Source organism: Equus asinus, chromosome 9 (genome assembly GCF_041296235.1).
Source record: "Equus asinus isolate D_3611 breed Donkey chromosome 9, EquAss-T2T_v2, whole genome shotgun sequence".
In the NCBI taxonomy this organism is placed as follows: Eukaryota; Metazoa; Chordata; class Mammalia; order Perissodactyla; family Equidae; genus Equus; species Equus asinus.
In genome coordinates, this window is record NC_091798.1 from 8,630,109 (window position 1) to 8,648,013 (window position 17,905).

Below are 17,905 nucleotides of genomic sequence, written 5' to 3' on the forward strand. Positions count from 1 at the left end.
GCAATTCTGCTAGAGACACAGCCAGAGAGGGAGAGGACGTGAGAGAGCGTGGGCAGGGTGGGAGCATGGAGCAGAGGGAGAGAGGTGTGAGACGAGCCGGGATCGTTCGGCAGAGCCACACCACGGGGCAGCACTGAATGCCCTGCCCCAGTGATTATAATTTAAGGGGGCCGTGGAAATGGCGGGGGTGGGAGCATTGAAGGGCCTTCAACCAGGCGGTGCCAAGGCCCAGGTTTGAGTGCTAAAGATATTGCTGCAGGCCAGGGCAGAGGATGAACATAGAGTGTGCAGGAGACTGGAAGTAACTGTAATACTGGGGAGTGGGGAGACTTCAAGAGCCCCAGGGAACTTCCAGTCGCTCTGGAGACCCAGGGCTCCTCCCCACGAGGGCCCCGCTCTGCAGAGCTCTGGAGCCAGGCAGCTTTCAGGTCCTCTCCAGGCTCCCCCTCTGTAGTGGACTAGATGGTCATGCGGGAACGTTCCCTCCCACTCCACCTCGATTCCATGGTAGGGAGATTTACTCACTCCAACCATGGCTTGGCCGTGGGATGCACTTTGGCTAATGGTGTGTTTGTAGGCCAGGTGCTCAGGAACTTGAGGTGCACTTCTGCTGCTGGGCTTGCCCTCGTGTGTCCCTGTCATTTCCACACAAAGCCTGCTGGTCCCAAGAGAGGATGAGAGGCTCGTGGAGTGAAGCCCAACCGCTCTAGCAGAGCCCATCCTGGATTCACTGGCCTACAGACTCGTGAGCTAAATGAATGTTTACTGTCATATGCTGAGAGATCTTTGTGGATGTTTGTTATGCAGCACTACTGTGGCCATCACCAGCTGATACAGCTCTCACCAGCTGTGTGTCTTGGGCAGGCAGGGCTGGCTTCCTTCAGCGAGACCCCGAGGAGAAGGCAGGGCTTGGTAGAGCTCATGGAAAGCCTGGGGTGAGCCTAGGGAAGGCTCTGAGAATTCCTTCTGCCTCCATATCCTGTCCTGCACTCACTGGAGGTAGGACACCTCCAGGAGGAATATTCTCACTTCTAAGGGATAAAAGAAGCCACAGGCCATGGTAGAAAAGGCGCAGGTGGGATGGTGAGGCTGTGGGGAGCCAGCCCCCTCAGTATTGTTGGTGGGAGCTTGATTGAGCCACGCCTCTTGGGGGCCTATTGGACAGCACGTATGCCCCATGTCCAGAGGTACACTCGTAAGCATGCTAAACACATGTGCACACACACATAGCACCAACAAAGCCCACGTGCACATGTGTACAGGAAAACATTGTCAGATGATCAACGTATTGCTGTTTAAACAGCTAAAAATTAGAAAGGATTCAAATGCCCATGGGTGGGAGGACAGCTAAATGAACTGTGCGGTACCCGTCGCCTGGAACACTCTCTGGAGGTTACAAAGAGTGAAGGAGGCCTCTACGTCCTAATGTGGTTGAACCTTGAGACAAAAGATTGAGCTCAGTGCCTTAGGCGCAGTATAATTTTTATGTTTAAAACCAAACAAAACTAAACAGAACGTCGCACAGCAAACTGGGTACAGTGGGTGCCCCGGGGGAAATTGCTAGGGGAAAAGATGGGGAGAGGTGGCCAAGGAAAATCAGGCTTTCTCTGTAATGTCGCAATTTTGAAAAGAGGCTGTATCTATATATCACTTAATCTTTAAGAATTAATTTTATAGTATGAATGATAAAGAAAAGACCTGGATTTGGAGTGAAGCAGCTCTGGGTTGGAACCCCAGCTAGGTCACTTACTTGAGTTTTCAACTTTGGGTCGTCGTGTCCCTCTTCAGGCCCCAGTGTGGATGTCACGTTTACCTGGTAGGGCCGCCCAGGGGAAGAAATGAGCCAGTGCCCATGGAGAGGCCGACACAACGTCTGGGTGCACTGAGGGGCTCATAAATGTCAGTTGAAAGTGAAGGACAGGTTTATCTGGAGTCACACGGCCCAGGCAGCATGTCCCGCTGGGGCCCTATTTTCTTGAGAATCCAGCCAGGCCCCCTGGACTCTTGAGAGCCTTGGCAATGCCAAGTGAGGGCTGTAGTGCAGCCAGGCTGGAGCTCCGGCTGGCACGGGGGCATCTCGGGGCGTGGGAAGCATGTCCGCTGCGTGACCCTGAACTGGGAAGCCAGAGACATGGTGCCAACATCTGTAATGACCTCCAAAATCAGGAATTCTGAGCCCCTGAGGGCAGGGTGAAGGAGGACTTCTTCTAGTGACCCTGCAAGCTGTTGGTGATGGTTGAGAGCTTCTGAGTTATCACCGGAATGCTTGGAATTCTGGTGGGATTTTGGAAATCTGGTGGGAGATGTGTGTCCTCGGCTATCATTTCCTCCTTGAGTGACCTGGAAAGAGCCCCCTCAAATGGACACTGAAGATAAACTCTCCCAACACGCTCCAGATGGAGTTGAGTCAGCAAAGTGTGAACAGCTGGCTACTTGGCTGAGATGGCATTCCAATGGGATTTCCTCAATCCAGGCTACTGAGCACTCCCCACCACCCACCACGCTTCTAACCTGAGTTTAAATGCAGCGTGGGCCAGCGTGCACCGGGTCCAGTGAATACCAGGAACGTTTCCCTTTAGAACTTGCAGGCTGCCATGGCACACGTCCTCCCACACTCCACACACTACCCCTTCCTCCTGGCCTTGGCGACCCCAGCACTTGTTCCCATGTCCCATCCCTTCCCTGATTCCCTGGTAATATTTAGGGACAAGGCCATCTCTTGGGCGAGGAAAGGAAGGACTGATTCCTTTGGGTTCCCAGCATGCAGCCCGACGTCTGCAGCAGAGTCCGGGTGGATCCTAATAAACTGTGACTGTGGGTCCCCCCGGGAGCAGGGCTGCTCACGCTCACTGTGCCTCCGCCCTGCTCCCCCAGTTCATCTTCCAAACTGGAGTCTGAATGATCTTTTCATAACACAGACTTCCTGATCCTGATGAAGACCGTCCAAAGCCTTCCCTTCATCACAGGTTGAGACAATGGTCCTTAATGCAGCTCTCTCTGGGGCCCACTCTGCTCCAGGACTCCCCGCGGCAGCCCCTTGCAGCCTCCCTGCCTCCTCTCTCTTCTCCCAGCCCTCCCCACCTTGCCTACGTAGCAATAATGGCTTTGCTTCTCTTCCGCTTCCCACGGGTGGAATCTAAACCTGTTGGAACGGGAGTCTGGAAATTGTGGCTCCCAGGCTTCCAGCCCTGGCTGGTTGCCTATAAAGCACCCCAATATTCATTGCACCCACGGTTATAGCCCAGGGGACATTTCCCTGTCATTTCTTTCCATCTACACAGAACTGCTGAACATCACCTACTGACTCAATCTTCCACTTCATCTTTCCCAAGTCTCCCTTAACACAGCTTTGTCTTTTCTGCCCTGAAATATATTTAAACCTGTTTCAGGCAGATCAGCTCCCATAAGCTCTGCTTGCGATGACTCACAGTCTCTTCTCCGCTTCCTGTGGAAATTCACCACATATGTTTTTACGGGTTCTGCAGCGAGGCCAGAAGTTCAGAACACCAGAGTCTCCTACAGCCTCCTCCTCCCAGCCCGGGGACATGCTGCGGTTATCAAAATGTGTCGTTGACTCCGGCCAGCTCCCTCCCTTCATTTTCCAAACCCTTTCCTTGGTGCCTTTGCGATCATTCCTTGTACGGAATCCATGAATGTTTTCTTGACTTGGTTTCTCACTTGTGCCTCACCCACCTACTCTCTATTGCAGAATTCCTTGATTGACAAGTTTTCCATTTTTAAGCTGTCTTTTTCCCCCATTTAAAAAAAGGCATGTCTGAACACGACACCTTCAGAAACATTCCATTCCGCAAACACGTGCTGAGCATCTGCCATGCACCTGGCTCGCCAGATGAGCAGGATGAAGGCCTGGTCCTTTTTGTCAGCCCATCCCTCATGTCTAACATGGTGTTTTAAGATGAAACTTAGTTTCCTGAAAACTCCTTTACTTTTTAAGGTAATTTCCAAGTTGTCCTTTACCCCAGCATTTTGTCATAACTTTTTCTAAATCAAGACGTACCGTATGATGAAGTTTGGGAAGTATTCCCTCACCAGGGAGTTAAAAATAAAACCGTGAGGCAGCATCTGTTTCGATAGCTTTATTGGAACATCATGAGAACATGGATTTGGGGGCCCACTGCAGATGCTCCTCTCTAGACAGCATGCACCCCACTTCTGCAGCCAGCAGAGGCTCAGGCCTCTGGAAGGGTGGGGGCAGCTCAGAGTCAGAGTTGAAGGAGCCCCATGCAGTGGCAGGTGGTGAGTGGGCACCTTGACCTCAGCCCTGATCAGCTGAGCCTGTGATCAGCCAGACCAGTCTTAGGGCTCCATGGCTTAGAGGCCCGCCTGGCTCAGACTCCTGGGAAAAATTCCCAAGATGGGATTCTGGGGCTTCCGGAAGAAAGCCAGCTGGGGGCCACTGGGGCAAATCATGCCTTCAGGGGCAGTGGCAGATAAACTGCTTAAAGCTCCTACTATGTGTCAAACACTCTTCTAGGGGCTAGACATACAATGATCAACAGAAACAGCCAAGACCCACGACCTCCTGAGTGGGGCAGACAGATAGGGCTCGGGGAATCACACGTACGATTGTAAATTACAACCACGCCAGTGGCTTCCAAGGTCACTTCTGGGATGAGTGTTGGGGGCCTGGTCTACTAGGAAGAGTCAAGGAAGATTCCTCAAGAAAGTGCTGTTTCAGCTTAAATCTCGTGGCTGAAAGGTCGGGAAGAGCATTTCAAGTCATGGAAACAGCTCTGGGCATGGCCTGGCGGCTGGAAGGAGCAGTGAGATAAACGAACCAAAAGGAGAAGGCCAGGAGGGCTGCGGTGAAGAGACGGAGGGCAGTGTGGGGCAGGCGGGACACGTCGGGTGAAAGATGTTTTCCTCCAAATGTGTGACATGATGGGGTTTGCATTCTGCACAGCCCACTGTGCCTGTGGGCTGGAGAGTGGACTGTAGGAAAGCAAGTGGGGGAGTGCAGAGAGCTGTCAGGAAGCTGTCTCAATTATCCCCACAGCGGGGATGCCAGTGGGACCGCGTGATGACAGGGCAGGTGGAGAGCATCAAGCAGACAGTGGATACATGTGGGAGGACTCGAGAGGATTGACCATGAGGAGTCGGGAAAAGGGAGGTGCCAAGACCCTCAGCCTTTGAGGCCAATGGCAGGGCCTCTGTCTGAGAGGGGACCCCTGGGAGAGGAGCAGTGCAGGGACAAGATCAAGGTGCAGCTGTGGACATGCTGAAGGTGAGACGCCTTTGAAACACCCACTGGAGGGGCCGTCTGGGCAGCAGTGGGTAGAAAGCTCCCAGAAGGAGCCGGGGCTGTAGGACGAATCTGAGAGGAATCTCCTCAGAGGTAAATTCCATGGTGACTTGAGTTACAAGGGTGCAGACGAGGCCATGGAGGGAGAAAAATCTCCACGAGAAGAGAAGGCTCAGGACTGAGCCTCGGGGAAGGACCACATCTGATGGCCAGGGAGAGGACAGTGAACTGCCAGGGGGACTGGAAAGGCATAGGTGGGCAGGGAGGGGACACCAGGAGGGGGTCTTGGAACCAAGGGAAGAGTGGGCTCATGGAGGAGCAATGGCCAGAGAGGACTGTCCCTTGACACTGTCATCACTCTGGGGCTGTCACCACCCCCACCTCCTTGGGTCTCTTCAACCACCCTGTCAATAGGAAAGGTAGCCTACCCACTTGGAAGAGAAACAAAGAGCTGCTCAGAGGGGTCCCCTGACATGCCCAAGGTCATGCATCCAGCAGAGGGCGCTGTGGGGCCAACTCCCCCACTCAGGTCTGTTGTGCCCCCAACCTCCACCTCTCCTCCCTGTCACGGGGCACTTTCCCCAGCAAGTCCACGCCATGCCACTTGCTGCTGACGAAAAGCACCAGAGAGGGTCAGGACTGCAGCATGAAGGGCCCCGGGCTCCGGGCCTGAGCCTTGCTAGGAGGAGGGAAGGCTGAGTCAAGGAAGCATCTTGACTTCCCTCCTGAGAGGCAGTGAAGTGTCCTGTCAAGAGCGTGGGCTGGCGGCCTGGCTCCTCACCCATCCTCCCACCCGTTCATTTATTCATTCAACAACTATTTTCCGAGCATCTTCTATGAGCCTGGCACACATTCTAGCGAGTGGCCTTGGGCAGGCCCCATACTTCTCTGAGCCTCAGCTTCCCCATCTGTGGAGTGGGGACAGTGACCCTTACTGCAAACGGTGTCATAAGGGTTCCGTGAGTCAGGCAGGTGAGGACCTCGCACAGGGCAGGTGCTCATTAAAGGCTTGTTTACTTCCTTCCCGTTCCCTTCTCTCTCCTGGCCGTCATCCTGCAGAGCCCGCGGGGCAGTGAGAGGCTAACACTTTATTGACAACACCCTCTGCTCAGAAGGCAGCGTGCTCCAGCACGTACACATCTGTGCACACACGTGCATGCATTCCCGAACGTCCCGCCACCCCTGCTCATGACTCAGGGCCAGCACCAACGTGAGCTTTGAACCCATGGGATTCAGCGGACCTGGACCCAGGGGGTCCTGAACATCTGTCTGGGAACGCCGAGCACAGAAGGCTGCTCTGTCTTGGGCCCGAGGACCCTGGCACCCCACTGTGTGCTCTGGGAGTCCCCAGACTCAGCCTCAGCTGTGACTTTGGGGGGGCTGCTGGCTCCTTAGTGGCTCCAGGAGTCAAATCTTGGTGGCCAGGAACAGTATCTTCAGCGTCCTGAGGCTGGGTCTAGACAGCCTCGGAGGGCAGTGTCCTCACCGCTTCCTGGGGCGGTGTCCTCAGTGGCTCCTCAAACAGTGGCTCCCCCGGCTGCTCCTCCGAGGGGCCCCCCACATGTCTCTGGAGGAACCTAAGCCCCCACAGGCTCTTGCAGCAGCTCAGAAGGTTGCTGGAGCACATGGTGCAGGAGAGTGCTGGCTTCCTGCGGAGACACAAGCACAGATCAGGGCTGAGGTGACCACTGAGCAAGGCCAGGGGGCAGGGCCTAGCCACTGGCTTTTGCTTCTTTCAAGCCAGGCCCTGGGAAGGCTGGGGTGGGAGGGGGCAGGAAACCTCCCCTGTGCTATAGAGACTTCTTCCCTCAACCCACAGCGGGAGCATCCGGGAGAGTCGCTCTCAAATCCCAAGTCAGCTTCTAACATGCTGTGCACCCTTGGTCAAGTTACTTAACCCCTCTTGACTTCAAATGGAAGTAAAAATAACCATCTTTCCAATTCTCGAAAGGGTTAAGTGCTATAAAAATATTTCTAAAAGTATCCCACACATTGCCTGGCTCACAGCAGGGGCCCACCACATGTTTGCTATTTCTGAATCTTAATGAAATGATGCCTGAGCATCTACAGCAGGCCTTGCATGAGTTGGGGGAAGGCTGGGAGAAGACGACACAGAGATTTACTCAGCCTTGCATTAAAACCAGCTGTGAACACATCTATCTCTCCACTAGATGTGTGCTCCTCGAAGGCAAGGTGCCTGCCTTTCAAGGCCCTGCAACTGTGGCTGAACGCAGTAGGTCCCCAGTCAGTGAGTGTTGAGTCAATCTGATTGAAGGTCGCTGAAGGGGAGTGAGCCAAACACTTGGCAGGGAAGTGTTAAGCAATGTATACATTTTCAGAAGAAAGAGGATTTGCTCACTTCTGGGCATACAGACGTCCTCTCCCTGCCGCCTGCTAGCCCGTGGGTGTAGATCGCTTTCTCTTTCACTACTTCCCGGGAGGAGGAATTCCTTTGTCACTTTTCTTTCAAGCCTCGTGAGGTCAAAGGGGAAGGGTCGGCGTGGTGTCTCCACATGCCAGCAGCTGGCACCTGCACATCTCCGCTTACTGCAGAGACAGAGCGGAGGCTGGGTTCAGTGCCTCTACCAGGCAACTAGCTCTGATCTGTGTCATTTATCTAGCTCACCAGTCTGTGCCTTTCCCACATGAGACGCTGCACTTCCATTTATGGCGATGAGGTAAAGTTTTCTTATACATGCATTTCAGTGAAAACAGTGAATTGGTGTAGAGATTTAAGTGCACATAATGCTGGTGGGAGAGGACTGCGGGCTGGATGGGGAAGCGATTTGCAAGCACCTGTGATTGGGGGAGTCCCCGGCCCATCCAGCTCACACTACGCCCAACACAGGGAAGCCGAGCTTTGCCTGGGTCCCCAGAGACAGTGTGATGGACCTGCGGCCCCAGGGCAGGACGAAATCCGGCTTCGGCAATGTCTGAGGCCACGAAGGCTACCTACTTTCTTGCTTCCCTCTTAGGCTGGAATGGTAGCTTTCCTCGTCCAGTCTCAACCTGGGAGCCACCCACGGCTTGTCCTGAGACCACTGCAATTCCTCTGGATGTGCCATGAAACTCCTGCCTGGCCTCAGCTCTAGCTGTCACCCGTTAAGGTCATCTGGCCACCAGAGGAATCCAGTTCACTGCTCCTTCCCCCTTCCACACAGGGAGAGAAAAGAGCATCTTGCTTCCCTTTAGAATCTATCAGACGGGAGCCGTGGATTCAGACACCTGACTTTGAAAGGCTTTGGGAGTAAGGACACAGCCAACAGCCGTGGCCAAACTCACACGCCCCTCAACGCGCGGTATGGTCCAGCTCAGCCTTTGCTGGGGCCCTGCGTGGCCCAAGCTCTCCCTGTAGGCCTGGCCAGCCCCTCCCTCTGCAGAACACCTGCGCTCACCTGGACCTCAAGGTCACACCCTTCAGAGGAACTTCAGAGGCTCCAGACCTGCTCTGCGCCAGCACGGCACATATTTGCCAAGCAGGCAGATAGCCGCTGTGGATTAACATTCCAGACGCAGCCTGCAGCTCCGATACAGTGACTTTCACTGAAATTGCTGACAGGAAGCTAGGTCTGGGCTAAGAAATAACCATCTCTCTTCTTCCAAATGGCTTAAAAATCACTTAAGATAGTATTATTAGGAGAGTATCACGTTCACGGTAAAAAATTCAGAGCGTAGAGATTAACAAAATGAAGAAAATAAACATCTTAGTAACTCCTCTACTCAGAGCTGTTACATGTCTATTCCATCCTGAAAGATTTTAAAATGAAATACGTCATACATCCAAAGAGACTACATAAAAAACACATACGCAGGGTTTCAAGAACAATACGGAATATTAAAATCGACACGAGAGCGATCACCTCTCAGGTTAAGAAACAGGACTTCCTCAGCGCCTGACTTGTTTCAGCAAATATTTTTGTATCCCGAAATGATATATTGTGTTGTTTTGCCAGCATTTTACTTGGAAATGGAATCATGTTTTATGATTTTTTCTGTAGCTACCCTTTTTTTGGTTAACATTACATTTTTGAGATTAAACTGTGCTGATCGTATACCTGTAGTTTATTTTCACTGTTACAAAGCATTCACTGTGTGAATCACTCCCATTTGTGCATCCACTCCCCCGCTGATGGACATGGGAGTTGTCTCTCATTTTTTATGGTTTCCCTTCTCGGGCTACTTTTGAATCGACACTATGCTGTGGCCTCATCTGATGAATTGGAGAGTTTCCCTTTTCCTTTCCCCTGATAGAGTGTGTGCAGGACTGCAGCGATCTCTTCCTTGCGGGTCTGGGAGAAGTCCTTTGCAAAACCAAGTACTACTGATGTTTCATCTATTTTATTTATTTTTAATGATCATAGGACCATTCAGATTTTCTATTTCTTCCCAAGTCGGTTTTGGCAAGTTCTGTTTTGCTAGGAAATCATTCACTGCATCTGAGTTTCCCCTGTTTGAGGCATAAAATTGATCGCAATGTTCTTATTAACTTTATTAATCTCTGCAATGTATAATAGGATCTAACTTTTATTCTTAATATTGTTTACGATGTTAATGATTAACTTCTCCTTGTAGTTCTGTCCATTTTACTTGACCTATAAGTTAGTTTATGGTTACATACAAGTTTAGAATTATCATTCTGGTGAACTGAACCTTTTTTCAAAATATGGTGACCATCTTTATCTTTAGTAACACTTTTTGCTTAAAGTTCACCTTGTCTGATATCAGTGTAGCTACTCAGATTTCCTTTGCTTAGTATTTGCCTAGTATATCTTATTTTTCCTTCCTTACACTTTCAACGTCTTTGTTTCCTTAAGTCTATCTCTTGTAAAAACATTTGTTCGAATTTAAAAAGTCAAATCTGACAATCTTCATTTTTTTTAATTGGCCAGTTTGTTCCATTTACACGGACTCTGATTACTGATATATTTTGACTAAGTTTTTCAACGTGATTTCGTGTTTTATATTTGTCCCACCTTTTCTAAAATTCCTGCCTTTTCTTGCTTTGTTTTAAACTGCCCTTTTTTTCTCATTCTCTTTCCTCCTCACCATATGGAATTTCTACCCTCTTATGAAAAATGTTGTCATGCATATTTACCTTGACAAGGTCTAGGGGCATGGAGCCCTGCTCCTGTGCTGAGTTGCCTTTCATGCCAGTGTGAGTTAGGGTGCAACACGAAGCTGGATTCCCATACTGTGTAGACTCTATCACATTACACATGCCCACAGATACTAGGAGGTCTAACATCCTTGACCCCTTTCACGGCCCCATGGCCCATCTTCGCCCTGAGCCTTGGAGGGAGGGCATGTTAATGGGGTTTTAGGAGAGCACGTAGTACAGCGTCTGCCACCCAGCAAGTGCTTATGGTGAACACCTGTCCTTTTCATCTTCCCGTTCCCAGCTCCCCTTCTCTTGGTAACAGCACCTTGATTCTTTGGGATCCAACCCTCCTTCTCTTTGTCCATGTGGGTCAGGTGGGTTGACCTCTTACTCTGTGCCCTGGCTCCAGGTCTGGGTACTGGACACAAGACCAAGTCCAGCCAATGAAACTCCAGCCTGAAACTTTTTGTTGAAACAGTAGGAAAGGGACATATTTTGCACTGGGGCTGCTAGGGTGAGATGTAAGCTGCTGAGACGGTGAGATGGTGGAGCTGCCGGTGGCACTCTGGGAGACTGACTGAGAGTGAAGTCAACACAGTGTGAAACTGCGTTGAAAGCTGGAGAAAGACAAATTTCTGATGACTTTTGAGCATTTGGATCCAGCATGCTTGAAGCTACTCCTGGTCTCTTCATTCTATGGGCCAATTCCTTACCTCCACCCATCCCAGCCTCTTTGAACTGGGTTTCTGCTGTGGGCAGCTGACAGTGTCCTGATGGGTAATATTCCTAAGTAAACGTTCTTTTGATCCGAACCTCATCTTTCCACATTGAGGGTGTTATAACACGTTCAGCCACCAAGGGTCAGGACCCAGTTTCAGTGCTAGTCTGTCAGAAGCCCTGCTCAGGTCCTCTCTGAATATCAGTTTTCTCATCCGTGAAATAAATTAATAACAGCAACCTCACAGGACTGTTGTAAGGACTACAGATAGTGAATGTCAGTGCCCTTTTGCATTATCCTCTACTGCTTCTAGTGCAAATTATCACACAGAACAGCTACACGCACATGTTAACTCTGCTATGTCTTATATCCATCCCTTTGCACACGTTGCTTCCATTGCTTGAAAATCCTTTGTTTTCTTCTTTGCTGTCCAACTTCTTCTGTTTCAAGATTCTGTTCAGGCATCACCTCCTCTGGGAAGCTGTCTCTGAGGTCTCCCAGGTTTACTGATTCCTGCTGGCCCCTATAGCCCCTCTGCTGAGGGACTCACCTCCTTGAATGAAGCATCAGTTTATCCGTCTATCTTCCAGACTAAAAGCAGCCCTTGGATCTTTCATCTTCTACTCCACTGTCCAAGTTTATAGTAGATGTTCAATTATGTGTGTGAACTAACGAATGAAAACCCTAACAGACCTCAGTTCAGACAGCAGTTCTCCGATCTCCTGACTTTGCCAGTTCACAGATGGACAGAAGCAGAAGCACTTCTCCTGGCTCCCTGGCAGCCTTCGCCCCAATGTGCCGTGTCTCATGCTGGCTTTCTTTCTCTATCTACCTTCCCACTCTGCTAGCCTGGAAGAGCCTCGTGGGCAGGGGCCCAGGAGAGACAAGGAGGGACATTTCCCATGTCAGCCAACACCTTCTGGGCACCAGCCGTGTGCCAGGATAACGGGGACAAAGTGTGAGATTTGGAACCAGGAGTCCTGGGTTCGGCCTGAGGCTTCTTCATTCCCCTGCCGTCGGGTCTCAGACAACTTCATCTCCTCTCTCAAGTCGCTCTCCTCATCTGTAAAATGGGCACAATTCCAGTGAAGGGCTGTTGAAGCCGTGAGACGAGATGGGAGAAGTGAAATGTTTTGAAATTCTAAGAAATTCTCCTCCTCCTCTGTTTCCTGCGCTGGGTACGGGAGAAGCTGCTTTGCCCCCCGAGGGTCACCAAGGACTGCTGGTTGAGGGACTGTGTTGAGGGTCTGGACCGATCCCTGGACGCAGGCCCTCGCCCTCCTCCAACAACACAGGAGAACCGCCAAACCCGAGGGTCAGTTTCACCGACATCCAGGGAACTGGGTCACCAGGAAGTCTCCTCTCCTGTATGAGGAAATGGAAGCGGAGGCTACCAGAAAGGGGAAATGGCTTTCCCGTCCTGGGAGCCAGCCACAACCCACCAGGGGACATCCTCCGGGCCTTGAGCTTTGGCCAAAATCAGCGGGAACCTTCTTCTCCAGGCCAGATTAATTTCTGGTTGTCCTAAAATCAGCTACAAGGTGGACATTTCAGGACACCGAGTCACCCAAGAGCCAATCAGAGTGTTTTCTTCAGATGCCTTTGTTTCCTACCACAAACCAGTAGAACCCAATAGGCTGAAACGACCAAACTTCAGCCCGCTGCTCAGGAAAGAAATGACTTTTTCACGGCCTCTCATAATTTTCTGGAAGTAAACACAAAGGTCTGCCTGCGCCAGCACCTGTTTTGAAGGGCGGAGGCCAGGGCAGGACGACGGGCAGGGACGGCACCCCATCGCAAGGCCATGGGGGAGCCCTCTTTCTGTCCTTCAGGAGCAGCGTCAGGTGCACGCAGGGCAGGCTTCCTGCAGGAGCTGTGCAAACACCCTGTGTTCACTTTCACACCAAATAAGGTGACATTTATCCAAGAAAGGCACCCCCAGAGCTCCCTGGGACTTAGCTGAGATCAATAGGTAACAGCCACAAAACCTTGAATCCCCTTTTGTTTTTCCCATGACGAGGGAAATAGATGCTGAGGGTCAGGGAGCTTCAGGCTCCTACAAGGGTTATGATGAGGGACTTCCCAGGGCACGATCCCTGAACACTGGCGGGTCACAGCCTGTGACCAGCCTGGGAGGTCATCAAGGGAGGGGTTGCCTGTGACTTTAGCAGTTCGGTGGGGCCCGGCACAGAGCTGGCATCTGTGAATGAATCAATGATTGACAAAAACTAGCATTTACTGAGTGCTCACATGCTAGCTCCCGACGGGGTATTTTGCATACTTTTTCTAGTTAACCCTCTCAGTGGCTATAGGACAAGTATGGCTGTCCCCATTTCACAGACCAGGAAACTGAGGCTCCGGAGGGTAAGTGATGCCCTGGGGTCACTCAGTAGCAAAGCCCAAATTTGAACCCACAGCTGTCAACTCCCAAGTGCCCTCTCTTCCCACTGTGGCATGCGCCTTCCTGAGGACCAGACCAAGTGACTCGACAGAACGGGACCCACAGGTAAGATGAGAGATGCGGACGATTAGGGCAGGTCACAGGTCTCAAGTAACTCATGAGTGTGAGTCGGTGTGTGGTATGTGTGTGCAAACACACGTGTGGGTATTGTGCACACAAGAGCGTGAGTGTGTGCCAGTGCCTGAGTGTGCGTGGGCATGCACGGGCAGGATTCTGTGGCACAGAAGCCATTTTTGGTCCTGGGGAGCAGGGGAGGCTCCGCGGAGCAGGTGGCATTAGAGTTGGGTCTGGGCGATGAGTGGGGCACTGGGGAGGGGAGGCTTCCTCAGGCCGAGGGGCAGCGAGCTGTGGGCTGTGCTCTGAGAACACATGATCTAGTCCAGCTGGAGAAGAAGGTGCCAGGGACACAGCGGGAGAGGAGACAGGAAGGGACACAGCAGCCAGAACGGTTGGGTCATGGTGGAGGAGTCTGCGTGTGACCTGGCAGGTCCTGGAGTGCTGCCGAGGGCTGGGGGCAGAGGAGTCAGGAACCGACCAGGGCGCGGTCTCAGCTGGTGGCCTGGCCTGGCCCTTCTCTAGGAACTTAGGACTACATGGGTCAGTGCGATTGCAGCTGCCTGTGCACTGAGACCCCCTGGGCGGGTGGGAAGGAGGGTGCCCCTCTGGCGAGGAGCATGCACCCAGCACCCGGGAGCCCAGGCTGCAGGCATGGGTCTGGCAGTTTTCATGGGTGTCTTCCTTAAGGCCCTCGGCCAACAGTCACAGCAAACGCTCATTGTGTGCTTGGCCTGCCAGGTGGGCACCGCCACCCTTATCTCTACAGATGAGGGGCATAGCCCTCCAGGGAGTTAAGTGACCTGACCAAGGTCACACAACTAGTAGGTAGAGGAACCAGGCTCTGTGCCACGTCTGCTATGTCCAAAGCCTGTGCTCTGAGCCCTAAGAGCAACTCAATGACAGTCATCACGTGCTGAGCTCCTCCTGAACGCTGGGCCCGACTCGAAACATTTTGTAAGTATTAGCTCAGTTAATCCACACACCAACCCCATGGGGTAGGTACTGTTATTTTCCCCATTTGATGGAGGAGGAAACTAAGGCACAGAGAGGTTAGGAAACTTGCCCAAGGTCACAGCCAGCCAGGGGAGCTGGGTATGTTACAGCACGTTGGGCTCGTTGCCTGAAGGAGACGTGGAGGCATGGGGAGCCTGGCCTCCACTGGACCCCTCCCCTGCCTCCATGTCTCCAGCTCCTACTGCTCACGGCCAGGCATCAACACCACTTTCACAAGATCCATGTTGTGACATGTGTGACATGTGTTGTGATGTGTAACATAGTCCTTATAGCCTTATTGCTAAGAGATGAGCAAGTCTAGGCCGAAAGAGCTTTAGTCACTTGCCTAGGAACTCACAGCAAGTAAGTGCAGAGCCTCGAGAGAGCCCAGCGTGGCCCGACCTCAAAGCTCGCCATGCCCCCACCCCCATACACAGGGGATTTGGGTCACGCTCAGATCTCCCCAGTCCCGGCCTTGTGTTCCCCCTGCCCCGCTGCTCGAACCCTCCAGGAGCCCCCATCTGAGAGTGCTATGTTTTCTGACAATGAAGGAACCCCAAAGACCCTGCACACTCTCGCCAGCGGATGCTCACGGGAAAAGAACCCACAGGGCCGAGGCACCTCTCAGTCACTTCGTATCACTCATTCCATCCCACCCCTGAGCGGCAGGTGAAGAGTCAGGCCCGTTTCATAGACGGTGGACTGAGGCTCGGGTCCTCCAGGACCCTGGGGCGCCGCATCTCGGGCTCAGCCCCCTGCAGCACCATTCTGGTCTCTGATGCAGACTTACGGGCTCTCTGGTCTCTGAACGGCTCAGGTCTTGGACAGGGACAGGGTCTCCCCTCTGAAAGCCCCTCCTCAGTCCTCAGTCCCTTCACAGACTCTTCTCCTCTCCTCCCTGGCCCCTCTGCCCATCCTTATGCGCTGGTGGCCCCTCCTCCTTGCCGTCTATACCCTCTGCCCTCGTCGGTCCCCTCACAACACTCCCCAGGAGCCTCCCCCTACGCGGCCTCGAGGAAGCGACAGCTCTGACGTGGCTGGTGGCAGGGAAGCCGTGCAGCCTGCCTGGAAGACAATTTGGCCAAGTATTACAACAGGCCCAACATCCCTCCCCTCTGACTGGTAATTGTTTCTAGAAATTCAGTTTCTAGGGAAATAATCTGAAAGACAAAATGTTCTCTGCATGGAGATGTTCATCACAGGGTTGCTTATAATAGCAAAAAATGTGGAGACAACAAAGGACAACAATCAGGACACATTCCAGTCAATCACGAGGCTCCTCGTGCACCTGTCCCTGCCAGCGAGCTGCCGTGGCCGGGGTGCAGCGGGCTCTCCACCTGCCGGATGCCAATCTTGGGTCTGCGTATTTATTCCCTCCTCTAACCCTTACACAACCCTGTGAAGTGAGTACTAGCAATGTCTCCATTTTACAGATGAAGAAACTGCAGCATGGGGAGGCCAGGTAAGGTCAGTCAGCTCCTAGGCAGCATCTGCCCCCGCCAGGTTCAACCACCTTGGAGCAAAATGCTCAGAGTCCCCCTCGCCGGGGAGCTGGGTGTTGAATGCGGGCCACTGTGTAGGTGTGTGCTGCGTCTCGGGGGGTGGGATAGGACATTATTTTAGATGTCAGGGGTTGCGTGGCTTCTCACCCTTGCTTGTCCCCTCGCCAGTGCCGCCCCCGCCATTCTGGCAGCAACTGCAGGTGAGGGCAGAGACCATTTCTTAAGGCCCACAAGGAAAGAGTGGTGGGAGAGGCCAAGGTCCTGTGGGTTTCCAGAGCCTGTGAGAGTAACGCCCCACCACCCCAACAGGAGGCTGAGGGTGAGGTGCCCCGGGCCCCTCCTTTGGGGTCAGAGCTCTGACCGGAGGAGCTCTGGTCATTATAGTGGGGGCCACTGAGGGTGAGTGTGGGGCCTGAAAGCACAGGTCCACGTGCTCCTCTTTCCAGCTGGAAGCTGGGACGAGGGAGGAGCCTCTGCCCACTTGGCAGTGAGGAAGCTTCACATAGCTGCTGTACCCCAAATCCTCTGCTCCCACAGGAGTTACAGGAGGTCCCTAAAATCTCCCTGCACCCACAGTGAACCCCAGCATGTGGCTGGGCCTTGGAGCCTGCCTGCTGGGGGTGCCCCAGAGGGGCTGGGGGCCTGCAGCAGAGCCAAGGCCCATAGGAGGATGTGGCTGGTCCTCAGCAGGGCCAGAGACAGCCCAAGAGCAAGCCAGCTGTGTCCCCCTGGGCCCTGCATGGCGGGCACCATGGACGGAGAAGCTGGCCCAATAGTTCTAGACTGGTCTAGAGGATGCCAGACAGTCTCTGGGAACTTAGCTTGCCCTGGAGGGAAGGAGCTGGGGAGGGGAGAGAATCTTGTATTGGCTGCGTTCAACTTCCAAAGCTACCATGCTTACAGCTGGAAGTGACCGAGCTCCCCTGACCTAGAAAATTGTGTTTCCACCACCGGTGAAATGGTGGCCTGTAGGTGCCCTGAGCAGACTGAAACAAAGAATCTCACAGCTGGGTGGACTCGGGGCTGTGCTCCAAGCTTCTGCCCCAGGCACAGGCATTGATGCCCTTGCTCCTTTCCCAGCTCCTTTCCCCAGCTCTGGGAAGGAGGTGCTATCATGACTAGCCCAGGTTTTCAGATGGGGACAAGAGTTTTAGAGAGGAAAGGACTTGCCCAAGGGCCCCCAGGCCAGCAACACAGGGAGGTCAGCCTTCAGAGCTCTCTCAATAGCCCACCGCGCTAAAGCATGGACTGGCTTCCCACTGCTGGTGAGGGCCCGCCTGCCCCGGCCTCCACACAGGCTGCCCCTTTGCCGGGACCCGCAGCTCCCACCTCTGTCCCTCAGCTTGGGAAATTCCTGTTGTGCTCCAGGAGTCAGCTGAGACGTCACCCCTTCCAGGAGGCTTTCCCTGAGTCCCAGGCGGGGCCCCAGGCCCTCGCTCTCATCACACGTGTTTGTGCCCCTCCCTGCTCATCTGGCGCCTCCCTTATTGGCCCCATCCCCCGACAAACACCTGCTGGGAACGGGCGCCAAGGGGGAGGGAATGAGTCAGCGCTACTGGCAGCCCTAGTATGGGACACACGTGGCCCATGTAGGGACACAAGGTGTGGGCCCTCCTGTGGCCATGATGTTAAGGCCACACCTGCTTATGACAGACAGGAAGGGAGCATGGAGCCGTGACTTCAGGGGTTGCGTAAGACTGCAACAGGAAGGGGCTTGCTCTCTGACTTTCACTGTGAACGTTCCACTTCAACAAAATGTAAGTATTCATAATTATTCTGTGTCTCCCAAGTCGGTGTGGAAAGGGGAAGTTCC

The 17,905-nt window shown here is 53.1% G+C and overlaps 1 protein-coding gene across 2 annotated transcripts in view; it reads right to left on the minus strand.

Annotated features, from left to right (window-relative positions):
- Positions 1 to 4,089: 4,089 nt before the first annotated feature.
- The window catches only part of HRH2 (histamine receptor H2), a 42,283-nt gene continuing 28,467 nt past the window's right edge, over positions 4,090 to 17,905 (minus strand). For both annotated transcript variants that reach the window (XR_001401114.3, XM_014860036.3), the window contains one exon: positions 4,090 to 6,912. Coding sequence is in view for 1 of the 2 variants with exons in the window: in XM_014860036.3 (XP_014715522.2) it covers positions 6,720 to 6,912 (193 nt within the window). In the remaining variant the exon portion in view is untranslated. The remainder of the gene's footprint in view (positions 6,913 to 17,905) is intronic.